The sequence below is a fragment of the Equus caballus genome, chromosome 10 (genome assembly GCF_041296265.1).
Source record: "Equus caballus isolate H_3958 breed thoroughbred chromosome 10, TB-T2T, whole genome shotgun sequence".
Lineage (NCBI taxonomy): Eukaryota > Metazoa > Chordata > Mammalia > Perissodactyla > Equidae > Equus > Equus caballus.
This window is the reverse complement of record NC_091693.1, coordinates 1,081,624-1,099,793: the sequence shown is the minus strand read 5'-3', so window position 1 is coordinate 1,099,793 and position 18,170 is coordinate 1,081,624. Positions and strand designations below refer to the sequence as shown.

Here is an 18,170-nt window from a genome sequence, read left to right as displayed (position 1 = left end):
GTGATGTGATGGAGGTGTTAGCTAACGCTAGGGTGGTGATCACGTTGCCATATAGAAGTGTATCAAATCAACACCTTGTGATCCTTAACGTTACCCATGTTATATGTCACTTACAGCTCAAGAAAGCTGAAATAAAGATGTCTCTTTGGGTAGGTTGTTTGTCTTCTCTGAATCTCAGATTTTTAATTTCAGATTCTTCATCTAGAAAATGGAGAGTTATTTTTATCATTATTATGGACATTTACGTAGCACTTAATGTGTCCCAGGCATAGTTTTATTCACTTTACATATATTAATCCATTTAATCCTTACAATAACGCTTGGGGAGTAGACACTGTTATTATCCTCATTTTACACCCAGAGGTTATACATAACTCAGCTTAGGACATAGCTTGTGAGGGGCAGAACTGGGCTTGATCCCAGAGAGTCTGGAGAAAACAGTTCCTACTGTGCTCCCCCCATGGGGAGGTTGTGAGGGCCTCGTGAAGGCTCCTTCCCTCACTCGCTCACTCGCTCTCTCATTCATTCTTCGCTGACTCTTACCCACCTCAGAGAGCTGTTGTGATATTAGTGTATTGGTTTACGTAAAGCATTCAAACTGGGCGAGGTGTGTGGGAGCGGCTCTGGAAGTGTCTGGTTGCTGGGACAAGCCTGTGGCTAGCCCAGGCAGGGTGGCCCCTGAGGAGGCCAGTTCCAGTGTTGAGAGTACAACACAGTCCCCGGGGCAATAAGGACCGCCAAGGCCTAGGCCCCGAGGAGGCTCCAGGAGGAAGTGGTCAGGGTGCCGTGGACCTAGAGAGAGGAACACAAGTGAGTCAGCAGGAATCAGAGGCAGCCTTTTCAGAGGAGGTAGGAGACCTGCCAGATAAACACACCACCAGCAAACCCTCAACGGGCGCTCAGCGTGTACCAGGCCCCTTGTAGGCGCTCTACACACATCAGTACATTCACTCCTCCCAGGTGGCATCATCACCACCCCCCTGTACACGTGAGGAAACTGAGGCAGAGAGGGTTTGGGAAACTTGCCCCGGTCACAGAGCCCACACAGCACAGAGTAGAGAAGCTTCTTTGGTTCACACACCCACCGCCATCACAATTCCGTCAAATCTGTGCACTTGCTGGTATTACTATTTACTTAATATTTAAATTAACTCATTTTTGACCTAAATAAATAATGCTTTATTTTACCATAGTCCTTGGAAAATTTGTATGGATAGAAACAAATACCATGAAAGTAAACAATATGATTAAATCCTCTCCAGATTCAACTACCTGCTAAGGGCTTTCAATTGACTCAAGGCCTGTTCTGTTAAAGGGGAGGTGAGCAAGTGATAGAGAGGAATTGAAAATGTGTTAGTACCCAACTGGGGCTTTCTCACTGGTGTAATCACAGGGATTGAAAGAGAAGTAAAAAGGGAGTAACTTTCTCACCATGCGATAAAGTGATTTAAGGACCTACCCTTGCGTCCCCTAAAATCTCACCTAGGGAAACTAAGGCAGTGGTCAAGAGCACGGCCCGGGAAGGCAGACCACTATACTTCCCCACCTGCTGGCTATCCTGCCCTGGGCGCGTAATCCCTCTAAACGCTGGTTTCCTCTTTGGTAAAGTAGTTGTTACTTCGTAGGGACCTTGACTACAAATGAAAGAATGAAGGTAAAGCACAAAATCTACTACATAGTAAACGCCGATAAACATAAACCATGTCATTTTCATTACTATTATTAAGCTTTGCATACAAGTCCCTGGTCTTTTTAAAATTTATTTTTTGTTAGATAATAATAATCATTACAGTAAACACATAAAGGTTACTATGTGCTGGTCTCTGTTTTGGGTTTTACGTACAGTCTTCCATATATATATATATATCCCGATATATACATGGTATAATACACAATATATATGCACATATGTTAACTATTATTATCCCTAGTTAATCTTTATGATAATTTATTCTTGTCCCTAGGCCCCCACTGATGAAGTTTTTGCTCTAAGGGACGCAAAGTCGGCCCACTGGAGGTTCCTGCGGGGCAGACGCCCGCACACGCCAGGAGCCCCCCCAGGCTGACAGGTGGAGCGGCAGCCGCCCCGCCCAGCCCAGATCCGGCCTCAGCGTGGGCTCGTGGCCCCGCCTCCGACGCACACCGCCCCAAGTGGGCCCCGCCCCGCCGGGCGCTGCTCAGCCGGCGCTCTGACGTCACGGGGCCTGCGACGCCTGCGCCTCTGGCGCCTGCGCGGCGGGCGGAAGGTCGTCCGTGTGACCGGCCCGGCTTCTCAGCTGCTGTCGCCATGTTGTCGGTCGCCGCCCGCTCGGGCCCGTTCGCGCCGGTGCTGTCGGCCACGTCGCGCGGGGTGGCGGGTGCGCTGCGGCCCCTGGTGCAGGCCGCGGTGACCCCGGCCCCGGAGCCGCCGGTGCTGGACGTGAAGCGGCCCTTCCGGTGCCGCGAGTCGCTGAGCGGCCAGGCGGCGGGCCGGCCTCTGGTCGCCTCCGTGGGCCTCAACGGTGAGCCGGCTGGGCGGCCGCGGGCTGCGGCCTGTACCGCTCGCTCCGCCCGCCTGGGGAGTCCCGGGGTCCGCGGTCTCGGGGACGGGGAGGCGGCGCGCCGTGCGGGGCGGGCCGACCTTGGGCCTCTGTCCTCCCGGGCCTCCGCGTCCTGGCCCGGCGTTGGCAGCCTCTGTGGGCGTCCCCGCCGCGCGGCCCGGCGGGCTGGTGCCCTGTCCTCGGCGGCCTCGGCGTCCCCCGCTGGGCGGTGCGCTAACGGCCGCCCAGTCTCGGGCTTCCGCCGCGGGGCTCAGGTGGCGGAGTTCTGCCTAACGCCGTTGGCACGCGTCGGGGCGCTTCACGGATGCTCGGAAAAGAGGAGCTGCTGTTCACGTTCGGGAGCTTGCCCGGATCGGCACCACCGATCCCTCCAGCGCTCTTCACCACCCACCCACCCACCGCCGCGGCACAAGCCCGGGCTCAGTGTAGCGGAGGGCAGGGCAGGGCCTCCAGGCCCGGGGGCAGCGGGGGCCCGAGTCAGCGTCGTCCTCAGGGAGAGAGGGGGCGGCGGTGGACGGTGCTGGGAGATGAGACGCCGGGCGTGGGGACGCGCGCCGCGGGCTCCCGCCGGGAGTGTTTCCCGCCTCTGTCGGCGGATCCCCTTTCTCTCCTGTGCTTTGCCTTCCGCTTCTCTTCTCATGCCTGGTATTGGAGACCCAGAATTGGCAGCCTGCGGGCCGCTGTGCTTGTTGTCTGCACGAGCTGCGTGGTTTTCGAAACTGGGAAGATTTGTGGCCTCTTGAAATGCGGGAAACCGGTGACCCTGGGCTCTAGTTTCTCCGTGGACAAGGCTCGTGTCCCGTGCATCGGCCGCCCTGAGCTGGAGCAAGTGCTCTTCCCGTTCCTCGCAGGCCTGCTGGATTCCCTGTTCACCTGCCTGGCCCCGTGGGCAGTTGAGTGGTGACGCTTGCCCTACATACTGACCAGCTGCCCCCCTCTTATTCTGTCTTCATTCACCCAGTTCTCTTTAAATGATCCTCCTCAGGTTTCCACGTTTCCAGGTATCACCCATCTTTTCAATCTCAGTTCAGGATCAGGTCAATAAAATTATGTTTTTGCTGATTCCTTTGTTTTATAGCACATAACATTTTCCATTTCTATTGCATTTACTGGTGATTTCCTCTGAATTTGAGCTGTAGGGTGCACAGACTATTTCCTTTAGTTTTCTATCTCCCACAACCTCGGATTTTGCATACAGTGGTGCAAAATATTTGCGAATGAATGAAGTGGTGATTTTTTTGTTAGAGGGCAGCAGTGGGTTTTGGAGAGACTGTTCAGGGCAGAACAGTGCCCTAGCCCACTGCAAGCCTATTTTTCAGACCTGGAGGTGAGAAACAGTAAGGGAGGAGAAAATGTCGATGGCAAAGTGAAAAGTATCTTTGGAATTTTTCAAGTGCCTAAAGAGTTTCTTCTAAAAATTGGAGCCTTACCTGGTTTTTCCAAGAACTGGTAAATAATCTGGAACCATAAGGCAAACCTCTTTTCTGTAATGCCTTCTGCTTGTAGCTTAAGTTCACTTCAAAATCTGTCTGGGTGGTTTGTGGAAAGCTGGGTAGCAGAGGGTGTGGGATAGAAAGGGGTTGCATCAGATCGCTCAGTTGGGGAGGAGGGTTTCCAGAGTACATCAGAGCTCGCTGTAAAACAAAGCAAAATGAACAAAAACCTGTTTTGTTATATTGCCTTAAATTGTCTCTATTTCTAGATGGTATTTCTCTAAGTATCTGATTTTGCTTTAGTTCAGAACTGAATCTAGCTGGCATCTTTGTTGCTGAAAGTTACACCTAATACAGTTCATGTAAATTATTGAATGTTTTTTGCATTATTTGGAAAAATAAACTGGAAAATGCAGTTTAATTTTCCAAAGTGGTGGTGGTGATGTAGCTCAATATAAAGTGTAGCCTGCTAGATAGAATGGGTGTAGACAACTGGATTTCTTTTGCCACCTAATTTCTGGACGAAATGTCAGAGGTCTTCTATTTAGTGTTCCTGTACATTTCCTTGTGTGCTGTTGTATGGCTGAGGGTTGTAGATACTGTGTTTAGTGTAGAAATATGAACTTTGGTTCCTTCATCTTTCAGGTATGATACAGATCTTTCCTGTATAATCCCAGACGACGCTAAGGGAAAAGAATCATCCTTGATCCCAAGCCCCAGTCCCCACTGACACGTCAGCATGAGGTAGAGGCAGGGTAGTCCGTAATGTAATGTCACTTTGCCGTACTTGTGAATCTCAGATAGTCACGGCCTCTGTCCTGGTTTCCTCCAAAAAATCTTGGGTTAGTTAGAAAAGTACTTGGAGTGGTTTTGATAGGTTTGACCATCGTTTATGAACCCTTCTGGCTTCATAAAGGTATGACTTTGAGAACGATGGGAAGTAGTTGATGTATTCTTTATTGTAATGGTGGCCGCTCACAGAAGTCAGTTAGGATGAGACGGCCTGGGAGACCAAGTTAGAATCGCAGCTTAGATGAAAATGCATTTTATAAGTACGTTTTTTTTTTTTTTTGGAAACAACACGTTTTCTAAAAGTGAGGAATTTTTAATGTCCCTTTTTCTAAAAAGGAAACCTTGTGGCAAATTTCCTAAAATGAGAATACAATTTGCAGAGATTTGCTTCCTGAAATATACTTAAAAGTGATACCAGTGAGCTGGTTTTTTGTCAGACATTTAAAAATGGAATAGGACAGAAGGACATATCTGTTTTTTTAAAAAAATGGACTACTTGCATCCAAAGTACCAGATAAACAATGATTGTTTAACGTTTGCCACAAACATCTGGCCTGTTATGGCCTGCGGTAGTACTGGCCCAGCTGAGAGACCCACAGCAGTGAAAAAGAAAGATAAGGATGCCCCTGCTCCTCTAGAAGCTATTGCCCTTCACTGAGAAGGGGAGTCATGAAATTTTTTCTCTTTTTTGTTCCTGTACTAAATTGAAGTAATTGGTTCTTTTGGAAATTTCGTTTGATCTTGGTAGGTGCCTATTCTGATGCGGATGTCCTTTTCTGCCCATTAGTTAAAGTAATACTGATTTATACGTCAGTCTGAAATAGAAATCTTTAATTTTTCTGCAGCTAAAGTTACGCTAACAGTTCACAGAATGTTATTTATTCTGTAGTGCGTCTTGTATGGATTTTTAGCCGTTCTTCCAGAGAGCAGGTAGATAGGAGTGTAACCTTCGGCATTTGCTTTAATAAATGATCACTCATCAGCTTATTAGGTGGGCTAGATGAGTTTTAGGGTCTCTTCTAACCCAGAGAATATGGGAGGTATAAGCATGATTGTATAGTGTGTCTTGGCAGCGTGGATTTTTGGGAACTTTAAACTGTTGCTGTTCGCAGTGGTATTTGTTTGATGCAACTGAATGGTTGTGAATCCTGAATCAATAGTGTTCAATCAGAAGGAACTCAGTCTACAATATTGTCTTATGATTTCATACCATTATGATAGGTGTGGTTGACTCCGTTTTTAGTATTTTGTATGCTGGCGCTGCCAACTTGACTATTTCCGAGACCACTGAGTGCCATATTTTACATTTTTATAATTTGAGTTTTTGTTTTGAATGCGTAAAGCTGTGTTTCCTGATGTATACACACCCCCTCAGGGTGGTCATCTAATTGTGTTTTTTAACCTTTGTTTATCTTGCAGTCCCTGCTTCTGTTCGTTATTCCCATACAGACATCAGAGTGCCTGACTTCTCTGACTATCGGCGCCCGGAAGTGTTAGACAGTACCAAGTCTTCAAAGGCGAGCAGCGAGGCGAGAAAGGGCTTCTCCTACCTGGTAACAGCGACAACTACTGTGGGTGTTGCATATGCCGCCAAGAATGTCGTCTCCCAGTTTGTTTCCAGCATGAGTGCTTCTGCGGATGTGTTGGCCATGTCGAAAATCGAAATCAAGTTATCTGATATTCCGGAAGGCAAGAACATGGCTTTCAAGTGGAGAGGCAAACCCCTGTTTGTGCGCCATAGAACCAAGAAGGAGATCGACCAGGAAGCAGCAGTGGAAATGTCCCAGTTGAGGGACCCACAGCATGATTTAGAACGAGTAAAGAAGCCAGAGTGGGTTATCCTGATAGGTGTTTGCACTCATCTTGGCTGTGTACCCATTGCAAATGCAGGAGATTTCGGTGGTTATTACTGCCCTTGCCATGGGTCACACTATGATGCGTCTGGCAGGATCAGGAAGGGGCCTGCGCCTCTCAACCTTGAAGTTCCCTCATATGAGTTCACCGGTGATGATTTGGTGATTGTTGGTTAGAGACCTGGACTCAAGTCATAGGCTTCTCTCAGTCTTCCTAGCACCTCAGAAGAGTTATTCGAGAGCAAGCCTTCTGCACTTCAACTTGCTTGATTTGAAGTAGTTAAGAATTGCTAATAATGTATTTGCAAACATTAATGTGAAGTAAATTGGATTCTTTCAATCATTCACCTAATAAAACCACTGTTAAACATTGTTATGCTCAGAGACTTGAAAGATGCAGTGTCTTTGTTAGTTAATTCTAATTAAAAGTTACAGATTGGTGTACAGGGTATTTGTGGAATCTGTAATTTCTCGTTTATTTACCTTCTTTATGTCAGGGACATGGATTCTACAGAGCTCCTGGTTAGGATGAGGTAGAACTAGCTGGGCATCTCCAGGTCCTGGGAGATGTTTGTGGCATTGTCAGAAACGGTAGTATCCAGGTTTCCCTTATTTCGCACGTGAGTCCTGGCTCTGTGTCTGCGTGCCCCCCCACCACCACATCCCCCCCACCCCTGGTGTCATTTGTCTGACGGTGTTGACTTGTCTCTGGGAAAGCCTCCTGAGTGAGGGGTTAGCAGCTTTCAGGGTAGCCCAAGCTCTAGCTGGCTGATAGCCCTGGGACAGATCAGGAAGTTCTATTCATCACCCATGGGGGAAGTTAGTAGTTAGAATTCTTTACTTTTGAGAGGCAGTGGTGGAATATCTGAGAAGTTTCCAAAATGGGAGTGCCCTTTCCTTCATCTGGGGTGGGGATTTGTGTCCCTAATGCATCTGCCTTACCAAGAGGCAGACAGAGTGATGCATCTGAGTCTGGAGGCTGTCTGAAAATGATCCCGCTGGTCCCGGTTCTGTAATGATTACGCTTTGAGGTGTTTCTTCCAGTTGGGTTTGCAGTCACTCACTACTGTTCACTGTGGAGTGAGGGTGGGCACAGGGAGACGGCAGAATTCACACTTGCTTTCTGCCTCCTGCCTCCTGTCTCTAGTCACACAGGTGAAGTGAGACCAAGACCTGACAGGCTCCCTGGGAACTGGGAGTGGGCTTTGCCCTCTGGAGAATTGTGGCTACTTTGATAGGTTTGTCTTGTTTTACTGCTTGGACGTGGATCAGCAATGTACTCCACTGGGGCCACCTTGTGATCACAGGTGCGTTTGTAAAATAGCCAACTAGATTAAGTGGTTGGGTCTTCGAAAGGGAACTGGCCATTGAGGGTTCTGGTCTTTTTTATTTTATTTGAGGAAGATTAGCCCTGAACTAACTACTGCCAGTCCTCCTCTTTTTGCTGAGGAAGACTGGCCCTGAGCTACCATCCATGCCCATCTTCCTCTACTTTATATGTGGGACGCCTGCCACAGCATGGCATGCCAAGCGGTGCCATGTCCACACATTGGATCTGAACCGGTGAACCCTGGGGCACCGAGAAGCGGAACGTGCACACTTAACCGCTGCGCCACTGGGCTGGCCCCAAGGGTTCCAGTCTTTAAGTCAGTAGTTAATGTATCAAAAAAAGAAAATGTTGAAGTTTTGTGCTTATGAGCAGATATTAGTCTTTGGTTTATTTTTACCATTCTAGAAAGAAAATTAGCAGATGTGAAAAATGGGGCACATAACAAGAGTACTTTATGTTCCAGGTCTCTAGATAATGACATTTAGGTGCAAATATTTAAGTGTGAATATGAGACCAAAAGTACCAAACATTACTACTTTTTGGTATGTTCTCTATTTTAAATGGAGCGCTTTCTGATCTTTTGAGCATATGTAGATTAACAAGGAAAAGTTGGTGTTCTTGAACTTAAAAGTCATGAAATACTAGATATAAACATTATAGGTGCACAGTATTTGGTGTCAACATTTGGAGCATCTCACATGAAGTCCCTGTCACCCCAAGAGAAGTTGCTGTATATTTTTGGATATTTTGTTTATTATTGTGGAGATTCTGTTTTTCTAATATTCATGGGGAAAATCATCTTAGACTTTTCTTTTGCTCATGCCAATTTTTCGTGGTGCTAGTTGCCCACAACTTATCGTTTAAAACTATACCAACATATCTTATAAGCTGACAAATTTTGAGGTCGAGTTGTAAGTGGCTACTTTTTTTTTTAATGGCACCCGGAGCTGTTGATCACTTCTTCAGGATATACTAATGTAGGAACTTTGCTGGTATATATTTTTCATCCATAAAATTCTTGCTTGGAGCAACTTAATGGGATGATAAGTAAAAATGCAAATTTTAATTTGAGGGTGTTATTAAACCTCAAAGCATTGTTGAAGGAATCCTTACAACCCAGCAAATCCAGCTGACTGTTCTTTTGTCATCCTATGCAAATTTTAAAGTACTTTTGTTCCTTTGGACCTAATTGAAGTTGCTGAGCTGCTAACACATCCATGGAGGGTAGCATGAGTCGGGGGCGTGGTGTAGTGGTGGAAGTACTGGACTAGAATTTAGGGCGTTAATTCTGGCTTTGCCATTTCCTAGCTGTGGAACCATGGGCCTGTCGCTTAACCTCCCCTGGACGTCTGTTTTCCCATCCTTAAAATCGGGACTGTCGGACTAGATGATTTCTCAGAGTCCTTCCAATGTTAGGATTCTCTGAGCCCCTCAACCCCACCCCAGTAATGGGAATGAGTTTTCTTTGATAAGTGTTTGTTGTGTTTCCAGTTTTTGGTATTATAATAAAGAGATCCAAACTCGGGAGTGGTGGTATCTTAATCAGCTGAGCCAACCTTTCCCAATAGGGCAGCCCGGCTACTCTCGGGGTGTTTGTGGGCATTGTTTCATCCTCATGATGATTGGAGGGTGCTGCTGGTGTTGAGGGGAGCAGGGATGAAAAATCTTCAGTTGTGAGGGGGGCACAGGTCCACACCCTAAGAAGTGCTTGTCAAGTGTCAATAGCACCACTTCCTGTACGCTGAAGTGATACCTCAATATAGTTCATAGTTTTATATTTGAAATGCCAAAACACGGCTGTCTTAGAGGCTACATGGCAATGGCAGACTCAGGCAGGTTGCACGTCCCTGGAAGTATCGGGCGTTCTGTGCTGGAATTGCTGTATTTGGTGGGCTGCTTATGTCTTTCATGCCATTTTGACTGATGATGTTAAACTGATAAATCCTAGTACCCCATTTATTTTTAAATTGTACCCCATTTAGTTTTTTGTTCCACAAGTGACAGGACGAGTAAAATTACTACATGCTACTTTGCTAAATGGATAGAGCAGGGCTATGTTAGCTTTTTGATGATTTTACTGAAACAAGATCTTAGATATTAGGGGGAAATGACTTAAGAAAAATAGAAGAAATATGACCCATTGACATCTTGACATCAGATCATTAACGTGTTTTTACTGGGAATAAAGATTGGGACAATCTTGGGATCCATGACTTTTCAGCATGCTTTAAAAGAGGGTTATAGAAAATGGCCTTTTAAAAAAATTTTGCAGGGGCTGGCCCTGTGGCCAAGTGGTTAAGTTTGTGCGCTCCACTTCAGTGGCCCAGGGTTTCACCGGTTTGGATCCTGGGTGTGGACATGGGCACCGCTCACCAGGTCATTTTGAGGCGGTGTCCCATATAGCACAACCAGAGGCACTCGACTAGAATATACAACTACGTACCAGGGGCTTTGAGGAGAAGAAGAAGAAGAAGAAGAAGAAGAAGAAGAAGAAAGATTGGCAACAGATGTTAGCACAGGTGCCAATCATTTAAAAAAAAAAATTGCAATGTCTGTTAGAAGTAACACCAAATTTACTTTGGTTTTTCTGAGCATACCTTCATAAAATCTATGACTCAATCTGAGGGTGTAGAGGGAGGGCATTTTTCCTTACTTGATATTTATGGCTTGGGATCAAAATGTGCTATCGGTACCCTAATTTTTCTGAACAATGGGAACATGCTATTTATCTGGATGTCAGGTCATTCTTAATTCCCACAGTGCTGAAACTGTCATTTTCTGAATTTTCATGTCATTTGAATATTATTGCTGTTTATATATTAACCCACATACATGTTCATATTTCTCAGAATGATATCGTTGGCCCACTGTTCTAACACACTTTCATTATTGCTCATTGCTTCCCTAGATCACTTCCCTGAGCTTCATGCTCACATCCACCTGCTGCCTGGGCATCTGTGTGGATGTTGCATTAACACCTTAAACTCAACATGTGCAAAAGGAAGTCATCTCTGTTTTCCATGAGCCATCTTCTTTATTGCTGTTAGTAGCCTTCCCATCTACCTGCTAACCTGCTTGGCAGGTAAAAACCTCTAGTCTTTGCTGCCTCCTTTCTCATTACTCCCTCCCCCTGGGCTCAAGTCAATCTCAAAACCCTGCTCATTGGACCTCCTTAATAAAACAGGTCCCTTACTGTCTCTGCAAGCTGTAGCACTCCAATAATGACAGACTTTGAGCACTGACTCCTGGCCACGAGGCCAAGTGTACTTTGTGTATATGATTTCATTTAATCCTCAAAAAATCCAGTCAGATAGGTAATATTGCTATTCCTGGTTTATAGATAGAGAAACTGAGGCACATAGAAGTCCTTTGCCTACAGTCATATAGCTGGTAGGTTGGTGGAGCCAAAATTTTATTTTAATCCAGAGAGTCTGAGTCCAGAGCCTATAATCCTGATCGCCAACCTGTCTTTAATTGGGGCCTCGTCAGTTCTTGCCTGGTCTACTGCAGCAAGATTCCATACAGGTCTGTCTGCTTTCCTCCAATCCTGTCCCCTTAAAACCCTCCACATAATTGCTAAGTAGTGTAGAGCTTAAGAGTATGAGCTTCGTTCCTGGGTTCCAGTCCTGGCGCTGCTGTGTCCTAGATATGTGACCCGACATGAATCAATCTCTTTGTCCCTCTCTTCCCCATTTGAAAACTCATACCCTCCCAGGGTTTCTTTAGGAATTAGTGCATTATCGTTGGTCAGGGATGCCTTCAAAACTTCTTGATGTGGAACCTCCTAACAAGGTCCTCCTTGCCTGCATCCCGTCAGTAAACCCTTTGCTCCAGAACCACAGAATTTGCTGCCTGCTCCCTGCGTTCTCCTTGTTCTCTCTGTCTCTTCCCACACTCGCCTCGCCTGGTTCGCTCTCCTTTTGCTTGTCTTAGCTGGATTGTCCTCTGCCTGCCCTTCAAGACTGCTTAGGTGTGGCACCTGCACCCAAGTCACATCCACTTTTCCAGCAAGTCTCCCCCGAACAGCCAGCCGTATCCATTTAGATATTTCTATTCTCCTCTGTTGTGAAGTCCACTCCTGGTTTGTCTGCCCACCGCCAGGCCGAGGGGGCTGTGCCTGTGACAAGTACTCAGCCATGGAGTCGAATGCTGAATGGGAAAAAAAAAGGAATTTCTGAGTGGCGATATTTGAAAGGAAAAATTTCCAGGGAGTACTTTATAAATATCGGCTCTAACATTAAAAAAAAAAATGGAACAATCATGTAATGTCTGCATATCTTTCTGGGACTTCAGCTTAGAGGAGAAAAGAACTATGTTACAGGATATTTTGGATTTAAATTCAGCCTTTAGCCACAGAAGAAAAAATTGAAAAGAATAAATAATTCAAAATCTTAAAAATCTAGGATAATTTTACTTTATTTCCATTTGCTTCATAATGAACATTTTTCTGCCTGCGTAAGATTTCAATGTCAAAAGGTCTGTCCTTTAGTATTTTATTTCCAACACTTAAGTGCAATGGCCCTCATTTCATGACTTCTGCAATCTCATCTCTCTTTTATTCACTTTCCATCCTGGGATGTGGGAAGGGAACATTTTGCTTAAAGGGGAAAAATATTGTCAAGCAGTGAACTGGTCAGTTCTTCTCTGAGGTAGGAAGGATTGGGGATTATTTCCTCTTTTTTAATGCTCAGCACTACTTATTGGAGGTTAAAAATGTCTTAAGCATAATACTCCCAGGAATGTGAAGATAAGGTGCTTTCTACTCTGGATACCTGAAGGAGACTTGGGTAGACCGCCAGAGAAAGACTGTTCAAGGGCTTGCTCATGTGAATGCTTATGAAAAGATTATTATAGATCAGAAGTCTCTGGTCGACAGCACAAAATTAAAATTAATTTTGTGAAGGGCTTCAGCAGTATCTTTGCAATAACTCCTCCAAAATGATCAACATAAGGCTTGGTCTATCAGTGAACTGAAAATCCCAAATTCAATAAACTACATTTTATATTTTTTCAACTATTATTCTAAACTTGGGCCAATTTGAGTGCAAAAGTTTACAGTCATCTGGCTTTGGAAATCCTTATCTGATTAGAATATTTGCAAAGGTAAGAAATGAGAGTGCATAAATAATAAATTTTTCGCACATTTTTTAACGAGCCAACAAAACCTTGACTCCTTAATTGAAAGGGAAAAAAGCTAATGCATTTCGCCTAACTGTGCGGTCTAGGATGAGTATCCGAAGTGTGCCTTTTCTTTATCGGTCCCTGGCTAAAATTCCATCTCATGACTCTTCCTCTATCTGAGGGGACACTTGCTTTTTAGCTTTCCCCACAAGACGCACTCTCCCCTGTGGCCCTTTGTGGGGACAGAGCATTCTGAGCTGATCTCGGTACGTGAAAATCAGGTTAGGCACTATATTCCCCTTAGTCAAGGATTATCTATTAGACCCTTTTAAAGATAAATCTCAAATGAGATAAAAGGTGTGAGAGGCATATAAACAGTAAAGCAAGATACAAATGCTCGAAGCATTATTTAGAGAGGTGTACCAGTGAGGCCATGGATGACATTTAGGATATGGTTAGGTGTGCAGAAAGGCAGTTTAGGCGAAGGTATGACCCTGTTCGGACTGTGATTCATCAGTTGAAGATGGGTATTGATTCTGCGTTCTCACGATGCTTTGGTCCCTGAAGTTCGGATTTGCCTGTGTGCGTGGTTTTGATGCTAATGGAGAGCAAAGCCGAATTCATCCGGATGCAGTAATGCTTCACGTGGGTTTCTTCCTCTCATTGAATTTTGAAGGCTTATTACTAATTGAGTCTAAAAGCTGATTCTTTGAAAAGATCAAGAAGATAGATAAAGCTTTTGTAAGCTTGATAAAGAGAAAAATGAGACAAAGCAGAAATACGTAAAATGAGGAAAGAGTCAGTCATCGTCACTTGGTGGAAGAGATTAAAATAATAATAAAAGAATGCAACTCTGTGACAACAAAGTTGTAAAGATCAAGGGACACAGATAATTTTTAAACAAAATATAAAATACCAAAATTCACCCAAGAAGTAGAAACCTTAAATACACCAATTAGCATTGATTAAATTAAGTGGAAAGAGTTACCATGCCTGGTTTGGCTTCATATCTGAGTTCTGTGTCACACTTGAAAGAAAAGATAACTCTGACGCTCTGGTTCTGATTCCATAGGTCTGAGTTAGGGCTTGAGATTCTGCATTTCTCACAAGTTCCAGGAAATGAGCTTGACGTCCACGTGACGTCCATGCTGGTGGTTCCTGAGGCGTGCTTTGGGTCAGCAGAATTCTGCGTCATGGGATTGTAGGCTGAGGTGGGAGACGGAAGGTCTGCAATTCATTTTATGGCCTCAGCGTAAGCTTACTATAAAACCTGAGATTAGATACACAAAAATCAAGTACCGGGGCCGGCCCCGTGGCCGAGTGGTTAAGTTCGCGCGCTCCGCTGCAGGCGGCCCAGTGTTTCGTTGGTTCGAATCCTGGGCGCGGACATGGCACTGCTCATCAAGCCACGCTGAGGCAGCGCCCCACATGCCACAACTAGAAGGACCCACAACGAAGAAGATACAACTATGTAGCGGGGGGCTTTGGGGAGAAAAAGGAAAAAATAAAATCTTTAAAATAAATAAATAAATAAAGTACTAAATCAATCTCATTTACTTAATAAATAAAAAATTTCTAAATCAAATACTAGTAAAAGAAATCTAGGCTCTGCTTCTCCCTGCTTGACAGACAGCTGCATCGCCCGGACACGTGATGGTGACGGTCTGAGTGAATGGGTCTGGCTGCACTGGGAGCCTGGGAACCAGGGCTGCTTGTAACTTTGGCAACGTAGACACTGTTGCCGTCAATGACCCCTTCACTGACCTACATGATCTATATGTTCCAGTGTAAGTTCACCCATGGCAAGTGCAATAGCACAGTCAAGGCTGGGAATGGGAAGCTTGTCATCAATGGAAAGTCCATCTCCATCTTCCAGGAGCAAGATCCTGCCAACATCAATCAGGTGATGTTGGTGCTGAATCTGCTGTGGAGTCCACTGATGTCTTCACTACCTTGGAGAAGGCTGGAGCTCTCTTGAAAGGTAGAGCCAAAAAGGTCTTCGTGTCTGCACCGTCTGCTGATGCCTCCATGTTTGTGATGAGCATGAACCGTGGGAAGTATAACTCCTTCAAGATTGTCAGCAATGCCTCCTGCACCACCAACTACTTACACCCCCTGCCCGTCCCACCCCCCCCCCCCCCCCCCCCCCGGCTAACGTCATCCTTGACAACTTTGGCATCGTGGAGGGACACATGGCCACAGTCTATGCCATCACTGCCACACAGAAGACCATGAACAGTCCCTCTGGGAAGCTGTGGCGTGATGCCTGAGGGGCTGCCCACAACATCATCCCTGCTTCTACTGGTGCTGCCAAGGCTGTGGGCTAGGTCATCCCTGAGCTGAATGGAAAGCTTCCTGGCATGGCCTTCTGTGTCCCCAGCCCTGATGAGTTGGCCATGCATCTGACCTGCCATCTACAAAAAGCTGTAAAATATGATGACATCAAGAAGGTGGTGAAGTGGGCATCAGAAGGCCTCCTAAAGGGCATCCTGGGCTATGCTGAGGACAGGTTATCTCCTGTGACTTTAACAGTGACACCCACTCTTCCACCTTCGGTCCTGGGGCTGGCATTACCCTCAGCAACCACTTGGTAAAGGTCCTTTCCTGGTATGACAGTGAATTTGACTATAGCAACGGGGTGGTAGCTGTTAATGGTCCACATGGCCTCCAAGAGTGAGAGCCCTGGACCACCAGCCTCAGTGAGAGCACGAGAGGAAGAGAGAGGTTCTCAGCTGGGGAGTTCGTGCCCCCACTTGAGCCCCCAACATACTGAGACTCTGGGCCTCAATACAGTTTCCATCCCAGAGCCCCTGAAGAAGGGAGGGGCTTAGGAAGCCCTACCTTGTAATGTACCACGGTAAAGTATGCTGTACCAAGACAAAAAAAAAAAAAAAAAAAAGAGGAAATATAACAAGGTAGCAAAAGAATAATAAGCTTTGACCAAGTCAGGTTTATTCTAGGAATGCAAGGTGGTTTGGAATCAACACTGTTTATTAAAGCAACAAAAAAGAAAAAAACATATGAAGCTATCAACAGATATGGAAAAGGCATTCTTAATATAAATCTAAATAAAACAGGGAAGGAGAATCTTTAAATATGAGAAAGGTTTATTGAAACCAATAGCAAATATTCTAAATTGTGAAACACTGAGACAACTCGGAAGATCAGGGCCAGCTGGTGATACCCACTATCACTAGCATTATTTAACACTGTTTTGGAGGTTCTAGAAAATGCAATAAATAGGAAAGAAAATGAAATAATCAGTATAAATCCCAGAAAAGAAGAGAGAAAACTGTATTTTCTGTTGATGTAACATTTCCAGAAAACCCAGAGACCCTAATAAAACACTAGAATTAAGAATTTGGTAAGGTGCTGAATGGCAAGACTAGTGTTCTAAATCAAGGCTTTTCACTGCATCAGAAGTAAGCTCCTAGAAATGAAAATAGGACAAAGTATTACCTTTAAAATATGTGAGCTGCTCTTGGGTGAAGACTGTCTCTTTGTTTAAGTCAGTATCCTCAGTACCTGGAACAGTGCCTGGTACATAGCAGGGGCTAAAGAAATCTTTGTTGAATGATGACTGGAGGATCAGAATTGGCCACCCCAAAATGTGTCTCTTTGGCATGAGTATTATTTTGGGCTGGTTACTTTTAAAAACTGCAGACATGGGAGAAGCTCTGAAAAGTAGAATTTACCCCTTGTTAAGAGACATTTACATTTGTAAAGGAAATCTCCATCTGTAAAGGTGTCTCCCTCGCTGTACCAGGAAGAAGGGGGGATGACATTATCTCTAGAAACTCTTATCAATGCAGAAGGCAAGGACTTAAATCTGCATAATAATCTTACCCTTGTTTACTGCACTTTTCTGGTAATCTCCACTTACTGACTCCCCCCACCGCCAACATCCTCCTTTGTCTTTAGCTGAGGATGGTATTTAAGATGAGAGTCTCTGCCGTTTGGGTGAGTTGCTCAGTTTTCCTGAGTGTCTCCCATGTATAGATGTTATAAAGCTTTGTTTGATTTTCTTCTGTCATTCTGTCTCATGTCAATTTAATTTATAGCCCGGCTAGAAGGACCCAGAGGGTAGAGGATTTGTCTTCCTCCCCTACATGACCAAAAAAATATACAACATGAATATATTTCATAAGTGAGGTACAGGGCTCTATGAAAAGTCCCAATCACAACCTAAACAGGTGGAGACAGCATGATCTTGAGGGGTAACTGGGCTTCAGTAAACAGTCAACCTTACAAATTAACACATACATTTAATGAACTTCCAGTTAGGCTCTCTACAGCATTTTGTTTATTTGTTCATTTACTTTGTTTTGTTTAGGATAGAATGGTCATAAAATTTACATAGAAGAAGAAATATTCAGTAATACCCTAAAGAAAAGTATGAAAAAGAAGAAGGAAGATTTGCTTCAGATACAAGAACCTGCTATAAAATCCTTGTAGTTAAGTTCATATGACATTGGCGTGGGAACGGACAGGTCACTGGAACAAAATAGACTATCACGAACTAGATCTCAGGGTATATGGGAATTGCGTGTAAGAAAGAGGATTCAGTCCAGTGGGGGAAAGAATAGTTGGTTTAATAAAGAGTGCTGGCAAAACCTGCTATCCATCTGGAAGAAAACAGAGTAGGACCCCAACTCATTATGCATAAAATAAATTCTAAAGAAATTGAAGATGCATGTAAGACAAAAGATTTTTAAATCTCAGAAACTATGAAATCGAAGGATGGAGAAGACCTTCTCAATCATGACAGGACAATTAAAGCCTATAGCAGAAAAGGTAGACCCATTTGGGTACAAAAATAAAATCTTGAATGGCAAAAGATATTAGCCAAATCAAATGACAACTAGTAGATTTCTAAAAAATGCTAATACAAATGAAACAAGGAGCTAATCTCTATAATATAGAGATTTTACAAATTGACAAGAAAAGAACAAAACTCCAGAGAAAAGTGGGGAAAAAAAATGTCTAAGCAGATATAGAAAAAGCAAATCTGAGTGACAAACAGATGAGGAGCTGTGCAGTCTCCTAGCTGTCTGCGCGAGCGCGGCGGTAAGGGGACGTGGCTCTGTGTCCGTCTGGCGGG

The 18,170-nt window shown here is 44.8% G+C and overlaps 1 protein-coding gene and 1 pseudogene across 1 annotated transcript; both read left to right on the top strand.

Moving 5' to 3' along the window:
• Positions 1 to 2,143: 2,143 nt before the first annotated feature.
• Positions 2,144 to 7,062, top strand: UQCRFS1 (ubiquinol-cytochrome c reductase, Rieske iron-sulfur polypeptide 1). The gene is made up of 2 exons (XM_023649449.2): positions 2,144 to 2,501; positions 6,185 to 7,062. The coding sequence occupies exons 1-2, from the start codon at positions 2,288 to 2,290 to the stop codon at positions 6,793 to 6,795; spliced, it is 825 nt and encodes a 274-aa protein (XP_023505217.1). The 5' UTR covers positions 2,144 to 2,287; the 3' UTR covers positions 6,796 to 7,062.
• A 7,660-nt stretch (positions 7,063 to 14,722) lies between these two features.
• On the top strand, positions 14,723 to 15,975 carry LOC100053533 (glyceraldehyde-3-phosphate dehydrogenase-like; annotated as a pseudogene).
• Positions 15,976 to 18,170: the final 2,195 nt, after the last annotated feature.

Excerpts from the sequence above, each read along its gene's own strand:
- UQCRFS1 (XM_023649449.2), top strand. The coding sequence starts at position 2,288 with ATGTTGTCGGTCGCCGCCCGCTCGGGCCCGTTCGCGCCGGTGCTGTCG. Across the intron at positions 2,502-6,184 it reads CGCCTCCGTGGGCCTCAACG|TCCCTGCTTCTGTTCGTTAT; the intron begins GTGAGCCGGCTG and ends TTTATCTTGCAG.